Consider the following 12,735-nt stretch of genomic DNA (forward strand, 5'->3'; position numbering starts at 1 on the left):
AATTTCCTGTGTGATCATAGATATTCAAGGTATTCAAGGGTTTATGAATCAAGAACCGCAGTGCCGTTGCAGGATGCATCAATTGGTGCAGAAACAACGGACAGAGAAATGAATGAAACGCAATTTATGGTTTGTGTCCTCTTTCAAAAATGGATTTATCTAACTGACATGCCAGTTATTTGCTCGTAACAAGTGTTTAACGAGTGGGTTCAGTCACACCGATTGGAATTTATCTTAGAAACACTTCAAAATCAAAATAATAGCCGATGTATTTCAGCTTTTTAATTTTGTTATTGTACTCCTGGATTTATACTGTTACTTCATCGGCTGAATAGTCAATAAGTGAAGTCATGTTCATTTATTCCAGCTGGTTCTAGTCATTATTTGGAGGAGAAGTGGGTTCACCCCAGACCGGTGGGCAGTCAATCACAGGGCCACATCTAGAGGCATGTAACCATTCAGCATCTCAGCCAGGGACCTGCTGAGAAATGCGACAAGTCTAAATCTGTCCCCATGATACTTTTAGCAGGAGAGCTAACTGACTTGTCGAAAGCAGAGAGTGAAGAAAAAGAGCCGTTGGTGGTATTTCAAGCACTTGCGCTTCAAGTCCATCAACCTTTCAATTTCAATAGGAACGATAAAATGCGGGACTTTGATACTGTATCTGTCCACTTTAGCAGTCAAGTGTCACCTCGTTCCTTAATTTCCCCGAGCTGAAGGATTCGGGTTTCGGTGTGTTGTGGCTCAGTGTCGGGTGGACGACCCCTCTCCTCTGCCTCCCGACCTCCCTGCATTCATTCGTTTGATGAAATATCTTGTTTTGCAATTCAATGCAAGCTATTATTCAAGCGTTTTTTTTCAACGGCGGACTAATTACGACAGCAAGAGGGTGTAATATACAAACTGTCATGACGGAAAATCGCAATTTCTGTTGGGGGGGCCGGGCGCAGTTAGTACCACAGTACCTAGCAGATGGCTTATACTTCAGCAAAAATGGCTGCTAACAGCGACAATGTTCTAACAGGACTCTTTACTTAGTTATAGGTCTGTAAATAAGCCCTGAACGCAGACCTTTTCAATTATTCTACTGAAACAGACGAAGAAACAGGTCTATAGATGGTTCTCAGTCATGCACATCATGGCAAATTGTTGTTAAATGTCGTTGCGGCCGTTGGGCTTGTGTTGTTTGGAGAGCAAAGGTATGAATGAGTTCCAGAAATCGGTACCTTCGTACACGTGGCGATGTCGTCATACGTAGTTTCGGCAAAATATCTTGCTTGTTCACATGACAGAACCTCTTAACTTGGACCATCACCGAACCATGGCGGTTACTGTACTTATTGGAAACTCCCCACGATCTGATAGAACTGAAAGAGCCTCTCGGATGAAATGTCTTCAAGAAAAGAATAAGTCTAGGAGATCTATGGAGGGTTTTCTCAAAAGTCAAATGATGTCAATCTTGTTGCAGCTGTTAAATGGAAAGATGTTTTAGCTAGAAATCTACCTCGGATGCGGGAATCCCGTTACCTTCATCTCATATTGCTTTAAGACGCTTTAGTTTTGGCAGATATTTACAGGGTTTTTCCTATTTATCCCCCCAAAACTGAAACCATATGATGACGATCTGTAAAATCAACCCTTTCTTTTCCTTTCATGTTTCGTACCAAACAATAGAGCACATATTAAAAGAATAAGAAATGATACGTTCGCATCGGAGCACATATCAGCTCTGGCTAATTTAATTCCGCCATTGTTTAGCTGCATGTCGGCGGCGCAGTGTTCTCTTTAACAGTTGGATGCTGTGATATTTAAAACCTATCTTTGAAATCTATCTGTTGCTTCTCTATTGTCAGACCTAATGTGTGGATAACCTATTATTCTCAAACGCACACTACACTTTTTTTTTAAGCGTTACACTGTGCAATAATGTCACCAGACAGGTTAGAAATGTTTGTTTGACCTTGTGTGAATGTTATTTTATTTCATTTTTGTGTCTCCTACAGGCTTTTTTTTAATTTTCTGTGATTAATGTCCGAGAGGAGAGGCAAAAACCCTGCAAGCCTTACAAGAGTGACAACAGCCTGTGATTGTCAGCGAGTCACATTTAAAGGGGTCGTATTGTGTGTCATATGTGTGATTCATTTGCTACTGCTCAGGGAGTTTGTGTTTGTACACAAAGTTATGGAACAATATTATTATTTGTGTTGATTTTGTGGGAAAAAAAGAAAAAAAAACCTTTGCATCTTGTCCATCGGGGGAATCGGGTGCGTCTTCTTCTCTTCCCTCCCCGTCCCTCCCTCTCTCCCGGCATCCTCATCCCCCCTCTCTCGCCTCCGATAGGTAAAGACGGCCATCATATGTGCAAAGGGAAAGTGATGGTTGGAATGGCAGCTTTAATATTGGAGCGATTGCCTGCTGATAGGGCTAACGGCTGTGGAGAGGCATGGGCGTCAAGCTCTCCTCCGCAATAAACACTTTCATTTTGTTTGGTGGGATTTGACGGATGGAAAGATGGAAGGGGCGAATAGAAGACCTGAGGATCAGATAGGGAGGGGGGATGTTATTCAATATTAACAGATCAATCAGAGGTTGGTGAAATATGCATTTTGTCAACTATATACCCCCATTTGGCCAAAGAAGCAACATTATGATTATGTGACAGCAATGGCTCCCGCGCGCTATTGATATACAGAATGCTCAGAGCCGGCAGTGGGTGATTTGTCTCCCGGCTTGGAATATATTTTCAGGTATAACAATAACAATTCCGTGTCATGTGTCGGAAAAAATGAAAAGGTATATATTCAAGACTCGAAGCCGGGATGACTTCACGGTCATAATTTCTAAATGGCTGTTAAAATCCGCAGCGAGTTGATTTACTTTGGGGCAAATGGTGGAGAAAAGCAATGTTTTAATCAAATTATATTCCGGAGTCGATGATCATGTTGAGTGCATATGCTACGGAGCAATTTAAAGGTCACGTTAAAGTCAAGCATTAACGTTTGCTTATTTTTTGTAGTATTGGCATAAGGGTTTTTTTTAGTCATTAGTGTGGATGTCAAGGAGAGCCAACAATCTTTGGGACTCATTTCTCAGGTTGATGATTGAAATGGCCTTTTCATCCTCTTCAGTGAGTCCTTGATGAGATTGTGAAGCATCTTCAGTTCCTTCTGTTCGCCTAGGTGAACGCTCTGATGCTACGCAGCATCGGGGTGATTATAATTTAAATCAAAGCACTTTTCAACTTTAGTTTTTGAAGTTGTCGGGGGCGCAGGCACATGCAGATGCACGCACGAGAATTTTATTTTCAGTGACATCTGTCACTTGGTTGCAGACTCGGTCCCCGTTGAAAATATTCGGAGGGGGTGAAGTTATGTGAAGACCTAATTTGAGAATCAAATGTAATAAATTCACATTCAGAGCTTTCTTTTCTGGTTGATAAAGCATCCTTAAACTTAATATTACCATTTAACCCACAAAAAGTGACATACTTCAGCAAAAGAACGCATGATATTCATTCATTCAATATCTATCCAGCTCTGATTGGAGCCTATCCCTGCACACATTATAGAGGGACATACAACCAATCACTCGGTTTTGGAGTCTCCGGTGAACCACCTGCATGTTTTTGGTCTGTGGGAGGGAATGGCAAACCCTGGATGATACCCACGCAGACACAGGGAGAACATGGAGACTCCACACAGAAAGTGTCGAAATTGAAACGGGGACCTTCTCGCTGTGCTAGCGGACCACCCTCATCCCATCTAACTTGAAATTTATATCAGATTAAGTTGGATCCAAAATATATAATACATGTACGAGTCCAGGGCAACAAAACGCAGTTTAGCATCTAACCGGGAGTGCAAAAGAGCAGCAGGTGCAGATATACAGTAATAAATAAATTTGCGGTGTATATTTGATATATTCCACATGTCAGTCATTTGCAGGTGATTTACAGATAGGGTGCTATGAACAGATTTTACAGATAGATATGTGCACTAAATGTAGTGGACTTTACACAGGAATTATGGGAGTAATTTAGAAGTAGAAATGTACAAGTGAAAAGCTATGCTCTAGAAAAATACAGTTGATATTGTAGAAAGGGGAAGTGCTTCATTTTGGTTTTGAATTACATCATGTAGGGGAATAGACTCAGTCCAAGCTGTTCAAATCTTTGTTTGTTCACAATAAGCTTTTCACATCAATCTCTGGTAGTTTTAGCCTCAGTCTGGTTCTGTGGGGCTTTGAGAGCTCTGCTCCTCAGTTCGGACCGACACGGTAACATTTAGTCCGCTCTAATAAAGTGGTGTTGTTTCGGTTTGGAGTGACTCTTGACACTTTTGTACAAAATACTCAGAAGTCGACGGCAAAAGAGAAAGCAAATGAGAGAGGAGACATCGTGTTGAATTGTGATTTCAGCCGGTGCAGAATGTTAGAAATTGAATCAACTGAACATTAACCTTAACGTGGCACTTTCTTTGTATGTGTGCACGATGTGTCTGTTTGCCATTAGGGAAAAGCATGTTGTTGTTTTTAAAGCGAATCAAAATACCACACGTTGCAAGGCAGGCGAAAACTGTTGCTTTTACAGGGCTTGGACATCGTACGATTTGGCTCAGTCGGGCTCGGAAAGTGAAAAGATCAAATGAGCGGCGGGGATCAGATCTCGATATTAGAGATCAGACTAGATAGGCTCAGACAATGCCTATTAAAATGGCTGGAGGAGTCCCTCTGAAATGAGACCTGACATCTCTTTTCCACAGTCTGTCAGGAGTATTTGGTGGCTAATTTGAAGCTTGCAAAATCTGTGTGTGTGTGTGTGTGCGTGTGTGTGCGTGTGTTTGAGAAAAAGAGAAAGAGAGTGAGCTCCACTGGGAGGTTAATATAAGAGGTGACCAAAAGAGATGCAGTGGGCTGTCTGTACAGTCTGTGGCAGAACAAACAATCCATCGGCTGGATTCGAGCTGCAGCCCAGATACATCCAGTTGCAAGCTAATGAGCTGAGCAACTACATTGTATTTACATTTAAAGTGGCTGTTGTGGGGTTGTCCTTTCGCTCAGGTCGATTGGAGAGTCCTCCATTTTGATTCGCGAGTAAACACTGACCTTCAGGCTTCTTTGGTTTCGCCACAAGACGGTTAATGTCAGCTTGTCAGTCAAAACCGATTCCGCGACTCGCGGGCGTCTGTGTTGATTTCACACTTATCTTTGGTAGTTTGATTCATGATGTGTTGTGACCCCAGAGGGGTCCTCATTAGGACCAAAACATTATATGACCTTTTAGCATCCTTGTTCCCCCCACCATCTATGCCCTTGCCCAGCTGGGCCCAATTACCTTGCTCATTACCCCCCCCACCCTCCATCCACCTCCGAAAAAAGCAGCGAGCAGGTACTGTAGCTATCTGCGGAGAGGCAATATGTCAGTTACTAAATACAGGGGTGGCAACATGAAATTAAAACGAGTTTAATCTTGGAGACATGCCAGTTGAAGACTCTTCTCCTTTCCCTAATGTCAGATTTTCTTTTCGTTCCCTGCCCACTTGACTTACGTGGCATTCTAATTTAGCCGTAGAACCGACTTTGAATGTATATTTGACCTTTCCGAATACCGCCTCCACCCCCCTTCCCTTTATCCTCCCTTTTAGCCATCCGTCAGAAACCCCTGGCAGACACCTAAAATATAAGATGTCCCCTTTGCTGCCATGATGAGATGATAGGGTGATCAATGTTTCCTTAATAACCAGAGCGAGAAAAGGGGGAGAGAGGAAGAGAGAGATGGATGATTATCGTAAAAGGAGCATGTTTAATTAGATGGAATGCTGCATACATTGTGGACTGAGTGGAATCATTGGGATAGATTAAAATACTAATTAAACAGGCCCTTGCCGAATTTGGAGTGCGAGGTGGGGTTCATCTCTTCAGGGGTCATTTGCATAGCCTTCATCTTGGGAAATGGGATTTAAAGAACCAGTTTTTTTTTTTTTTTCTATTTAACTCCCGCGTTTTTCTTCTCGCCCATTACCAATCACATTCACATGCTAACAAACTCAATTAAAATTATGCTCATTTTTTTTTTTCTTTCCTTTCACTTTTATAAATTGGCATAATCTATTAAGGCCCCTTTGATTTTGTTTTTCGCCGTAAATGTTTCCATCAAAGTGTGGAAGGGGATTTCAAGCACGGGTTGGAAGGGGAGGGGGGGGTTGCAAGTCGGCGGTATGTGTGATCTTGAAGGATGGATATTTAACGTTGCCTCAACCCTCCGGTTGGATTTGCATGAGAATATCTGCCGCGAACAAAGCTTTTGGAAATAGAATGCCATATTTGATTAGATCAATAGATCTGAGGATCAAACTCAATGGTGTATTAATTACTGCAGGAACAAAGGAGAGTGCTCAGGTTATTATGTGCTGTGAATCTACAAGCACTTTATCTGCCTTCTGATAATTGTCATGAGATTTGACACTACATGTGTGAGGGTAGGGATGGATTTTTATTGGTAAACTTGTTTATCTTATCAACGCAGCCTGTTCGCAGGTTTGATCCGGACGGGAACTTTGCAGACCAGTCGTTACGGACGACGAACCGTGCGAGAGCGAGCCAAACAATCGCGCATTTCTTGTGGACTTGTCGGTACAATTGATTGCAAAATTACTGCGAAGGCAGCCCGGTTTTGTTAAAGGGCCATCTTTGCAGTAATAAAATTCTTTAATGCTTTTTTTTTTGTACATTGAATTTGTGTCACTGCTCTACTGTCTCTTTGAATAATGGCGTCTTGTAAAAGTGGGCATATTACTACTAAATCAAATCAATATTGAGCCCGGCCTTTGACGGATTGATTTTAAATTCAGCACGGACACTTATGGTTCCCAGAAGATGATGATTTTAATAAACTCCTAACTGTCCGTGTAGCATCGTTGCCGTGCCTCAAACCAAGTCTACCTCGGTCCGTTGAAAATCTCAAATAGCAATGACGAAGTACACTCGCCATTTTGTCAGGCAAAAAACATATATGTATATATGTAACAGGATGCAGGGACTCGCGGGTAATGCATAGGGAAATGTCTATGTCGTACTCTTTATCTCCGGGATGAGAGGACGGGGTCTATTCCGTCCGAATACGGAGCCAGGGACACTGCTTTATCAACCCAAGCAGTACTGTTTTGTGTGTGTGTGTGTGTGTGTGTGTGTGTGTGTGGAGGCAAGAGGTGTCGTAACGCAGCGATTCAAAATGTCGATGCATCTTGAGGCAGAAAATGTCCTCCGTTTTAGAGGAAAAACTAAAGGACTAGCCTTAAAACACAGTAGACAAAAATAACTTTTTTTTTTTTTAAATAATTGATCGAAATGAATAAGCAGGTAGCTTTAGTTAAACCGCAGCTCGGAGAGAGAGCCGATGCGAAAAGTGAAACAACCGATGATTACATTTCGTTTTCAGCAGAAGGAATGAAACGATGTATGAAATGCAGAATCAATTAGGTTTTACATGGAGCATGAATACAAAGGACGAGATCTGAGTTGTTTTTTCTTTTTCATTTTCTCTTTTATGAATTTATTATGAACGTCTTAAACCGCAGAGAAATGCAGCAAACAATATCGAGTTGCGGTGCTCTCCGCCATCCCTTCTATCACCCCATCTGCGAAAAAATGGAAAAACTACAGGTTCCCTGTTTGACTAAAGTGTGATTTTACATCCTGCGGATATTAGCTCCCAGCTAGGAATCTTCCTCCCAACCACGCAACATATCTTTCCTCTGAGCGCCACCTTGGCCATTCCCTGTGATCTGTTTGGCATCTGACTCATGCTTCTTCATCCATTGCATCACTTTCACTTCCAGTTACCATTTGTTCTGCCGCGGGAACTGAAGAATCTGATACTTTTTCATTCGCTGCCCGTATTCAGCGGCTCCTTTCCTTTTGTCTTCCCATGCAGTCCAACAGAAGCGGCAGCTGGAGAAGGAGACAGGCCTGAAGATATTGGAGGCCGGTGTCAGCGATGTAAGTCCTATGTGCTAAAATTATCTCTGTCTCCATACCCTATTGGGATGCGCTTGTGTTTTTTGTTGTGCATCATCTGCACACGGGCTCCTGTGACAAGCATTACATTGTGAAATTGACTCGTCTCGGCACGGTGTCGCACCTGCAGCCTCGTTGTGCAGCCAAACAGTAGTATTTGGCTGCCGTGGATTCCGGTAGCATTTTGTTCGAAGCGCTTCTCTTTGGTTGCCATCCCCAATGTTTGCCTCTTTCCGGTCCCTAAGAGCTGCTTTCACGATGGCAAAAAACATTGAAAAAACATTATGAATTGGGAAAAAAAAATTCTACATATATGAAACAAGACAAATAAATCAAGAAATGTTTTTAAAAGTGTGGATTGCCATCCCCGATGTCAGTTTCCTTCTAATCCCTGAGAGCTGCTTTCATAATGTCAAAAAAAAATGCAAATGAAAAATGGGAAAAAATAATATGCATATATCTATAAAGACAAAAAAATCAAGCAAATAATTTCAAACCTAAAGTAAGTGTTGATCACCTCTGTAAAGCACCGATAACAAGATTTTCCAGAGTGCTGTTACTTGGTCAGAAGCACTGACGCTGCTGTGACATGTTCATTGGAAAAAAATGAAGAGGAGAACAGGAGGACACTCAGGAGGGCCCAGATGAAAGGAGAGTATATGTGTATTCATTTGACGCTGATAAATATTCATATGTGTCAGAGGTAAGGATCTAATCAAGCACCCATTGATGCGTCATAGCCCTCCATGCTTGCCTGGTAAATGAGTTTCTCTACGGAAATGAGACAGACAGCCTTAGACCCCTGAGCTGCCCTGATCATGAGGCATGCTGGGAGCTAAATGGATGTTGCCTGTGCATCGCAGGACAGTTGCCATTGGCAACAACCATCACACACTGTATAAACAAGATCATTTTCCCTTGTATGCCGTCTCCCTTTTTGAGTCACTGCCTTTCTTTGCCCATCTGCCTCCCTTTTATGTCGTTTTTATCACCACATTTTCCCTCATCTTACTCTATATTGTTTCCTCATCACGTCTTTCTCAATTATTCTGGTTCAAATTTTGCTTTTTTTTTCTCAGATCCACATTGACTTTTGTCTTTGCCTGCTACTTTTCATTCTTTTATTCCCACTCAGGCTGATTCCTCTGCTTAGCCAGCACCGGTACAGAGTTGTGTTTGTCATATTGGGCCTATTTGTAGATAATTAGCTGCAATAATAGCCCCTCTGCAGGAGAGATGGCGAGGGAGGTAGGGGTGGATGGTAAGAGGGAGGGAGGAAGTGAGGAATCTGTCTTCCACCTCATGGGGAGAAAATCTGCGCCAGACTGTGTTTGTACAAATGCATGTTAAGGAAGCACGGCATTTACTGTACTCCAAAAAAAAAAAAAAGTTGGCAAGGTGTATCCCCTGAAAGCCTCTCACAGAACATTTATTAGCGCCGTCGCTATGTGGATGTGTTGATCTCACCAGTTTGTTCCCAAGAAGTGCAGAGTTGAAGGCAAGTTGTGGAAAATAGTAGTGTTTAACAGGAGAGCCTGTAGAGTGGGCTCTTCAAATGCATTAGTTTAAAAGGTGTTAAACCAAAAGCCCGCTTTCCGTAGAATTGCAGTGAATTGACCACCGTTACGAGTGACTGCACACCGGGGGATGCAGAATGGGTCTTCTTTACCTTGTTTATTAGTGGCAAAAATGGAATTATGTCGGCTAAATTGCTCAGTGAATCCATAAGAGGCATAAAGTGAGAATTTAAGCAAAGTTAGTCAGCCTGTGGCGGCATGTACAGTAAGCTCAAATAAACCCATCATCGGCGTTGGTATCATTGGGACCTTATCACTGACAACTCCCTTCTTCCATTTTTATTTAAGAGGTGACAAATGATAAAACAGCTTAGGGAGATGCCCGGATAGAGTGAACGTCAATAGCAGTAGATGCAGACGAGGATAAGCAAAATGTCAGAGTGGGGTGAAGGAGACATCAATCAATAGGAGGAGCAATATCTGCTGGGTTGGTTTTAAGTCGGCGGCGAGTCCGTTTTCTTCAAGAGGAGAAGCAACAAAAATATGACCACTTGTTTATTCTTAAATAATACGAGCGCGCGGTCGTAGCGTATTCTCCGAGTGTCAAGGTAATTTATGACTTCCAAGCCTTCCAAGTGAGGCCCCGCAATCTCGTAAAGTGGCAAGTGAAGGTCTTCTCGCACCAATTAATGAGTCCCGGAAATGTGTGAAGAACTGAGGGAGGAAGTGTAAAGGCTGGATGAGATGTCCAGATTTAGACTGTATTCATTGATGCATTGAGAGTACATTGAAAGAGCACATATCCATGCTATTATCAGACGCTGCATACAATATGTAACATGTGGGAACTAAAGCTTGGCAGATTACACATAGCAAAAGCCACAAAGCACCCTCCGCCCCCCAACTCATCTTCCTCCGTGCAGAAAAGGGGATTGGTGAGTCACCCCCATGCTGGTGACAAGGCAGGCGAAAGGGTTCCTTTTGCTGGCAGCTGTAGACACAGCGTGGCAGGGGAGGATGAAGAGTAAAAGTGAGGGAATAAAGGGAGGCTCAGGAGGATATTTTTGAAAGGGTGTTCATTTTTTTTTTTTTTCCTGCATGCAATTGCGGCGGTTAAGACTGACAGAGATCATAAAAAAAAAAACACACAGCTATCTTCATACAAAAAGGTTAATAAGATATGTAAAACATATCCACACAGCAGTGCGGGTTTTTTTTTTGTTTTGTTTTGTTTTTATGTAGCATGTGGACTGGCATTGGAGCAGAAGTTGGAGAATTATATTTTTTTAAGCAAAGGTAAAGCGAAATGGTGCAAACGCGGAGGCTCTGATCAAAGAGAAACACACCTACGGAAACAGAGGGCTTAAGCAGAAGACAGAAGTGAAACAAACTGAACTAATTACACAACAAGAGAGGCAGGCGGGGAGCTGATTGGATGGAAACACCAGGGACAGGCGGCGCTGACAAGGACTGATTAGCCCACAGGTAACACAATGACCAGGCGGGAAGTATAACAAGCAATAACACAAGGGGAGGCGAAACGGGATGTCGCCACCAGACGCAACTTTTTCAAAGTAAAATGGGAAATGACAAGAAAGCTAAACTCAGAGAGAAAAACTGGGGGCGGAGGGGGGGAATTTAAACCCAAGCCAAAGTCTGTGATGATAAAGGAAAATAAATTGCCAAGTTCAAGAAGGACTGTGTGACTTTAAATATTGTATTGTTAAAATAGAGGCATGGTCTGCCACTATATTAAGTCAGTTTAGAGGTTTCAGTAATTATGTATTTAAAAAAGTATGCGCGGCCTGCAAGAGTTTTGAATGTAGCTGTCTTATCATAAACAGTATTAATGTTCAGCAACCACCAAAACGAGAAACAGTAATGTTGCCTTGCTCTCTGTGTTTATACTTGCCGTATTTTCAAATTCACCACATTCAGCTGGTTTGAGCGCAAGATGGTCCCGATGGGAGCGAGCTGTTGGTTAAATTGAGATTCATTGACATTTTGACAGTGGTTTCATATTCTAGATAACTCTGGAAAACTGCTTATTTGAAGAGGCACTCATTAAGCACACAATTCCCTGAGCTGCATGTCAACTGATAATTCGACCAGTAAATGTAAATCACATATGGCGGGCGGGGAATCACTGCACTGAGCACGACGCCGTTATTTAGTGTATGTGCATGCAAAATATACAGTATATGTCTACATTGTTAATTTCATGGGACTTTCTATGACACATTATTTATGTTGAAAGGGGTTTTGGGTGAACATTCTGTGCATTTTGTGTATTTTGCATCACCGTGTTGCATCTGGCTTTGTGTGGCTTCTTGCTAAACCCCATTGTAGTAGAGTGCATTACCTCCAGGAGCTTCAGTGGATGCGGGTTGAAGTAAACACCAGTTCATAATCCCATCATATGTCAAATTGTCAGTAGCGCTGGAGAGCTTCGGCGTCCTCTGATGGCCGAAATCCCACATTGGTATCTGTTATCAGTGACCCGAACGCAGGGGCGCCGAGGCCAAACTCATCTCCCAAGAAAGGTCACGTGTAATGATGACCCCCTCGTGATGGATTTGAAGGATTGCTTTCCAATATCCTGTTCCACAATTACTGCAAGGCCACATCTGTTTGAAAAAGGACCTGAAAGACAATAACATATTTTTCAAACTATTTTACACTCGAACGCTCATGAGGAATGTTTTTTTTTTCCCTGAAATTTTTCTTTATGATTGAGTTTGCTTATCGGTCCTGTGAACCCCGAGATGAAAGTGTCATTTGTAAGAGGCCATTTTGGTGTGGAAAAATGTTTTTTAAAAAATATCATGTAAATGACATCATTTCAACCTTAGTGGAATGCTGGTCATTATATTCACAGGCATTTCTGTTTTGTAAGCATCGTAACTTACATAACACAACACAACACTTTAATAATTTCCATGACTTTTAGGCAGTCCTAACACATCTGGTACAGACAAAAATGTAGAGGTAAACTTAAATCACTAAATGTTTCTCAAATGGAAATACATAAAATATAGAAGGTTACCAGGAATTTGCAGATTCCTCGACAAACATACACCAGTGCACATATGTCTCGTAAATAAAATCCATACAGGCTCTTTCAAAATACTTTTGTTTAGAACGCAGGGATCTGTTCAGTCCATTGTGTCCTTCAAGATTAAAAAACTGTCAGGTGGACGAGTTA

General features: G+C 42.1%; 1 protein-coding gene across 1 annotated transcript in view; it reads left to right on the top strand.

Moving 5' to 3' along the window:
- The window catches only part of ptprn2 (protein tyrosine phosphatase receptor type N2), a 127,066-nt gene that overhangs the window by 71,361 nt on the left and 42,970 nt on the right, over positions 1 to 12,735 (top strand). Inside the window, exon 11 of the mRNA XM_086151060.1 lies at positions 7,931 to 7,995. Within this exon, the coding sequence (XP_086007186.1) occupies positions 7,931 to 7,995 (65 nt within the window). The remainder of the gene's footprint in view (positions 1 to 7,930; positions 7,996 to 12,735) is intronic.

The sequence above is a fragment of the Fistularia commersonii genome, chromosome 8 (assembly GCF_037954325.1).
Source record: "Fistularia commersonii isolate RoL2024-O1a breed Wild chromosome 8, RoL_Fcom_v1.0, whole genome shotgun sequence".
NCBI classification, from domain to species: Eukaryota; Metazoa; Chordata; class Actinopteri; order Syngnathiformes; family Fistulariidae; genus Fistularia; species Fistularia commersonii.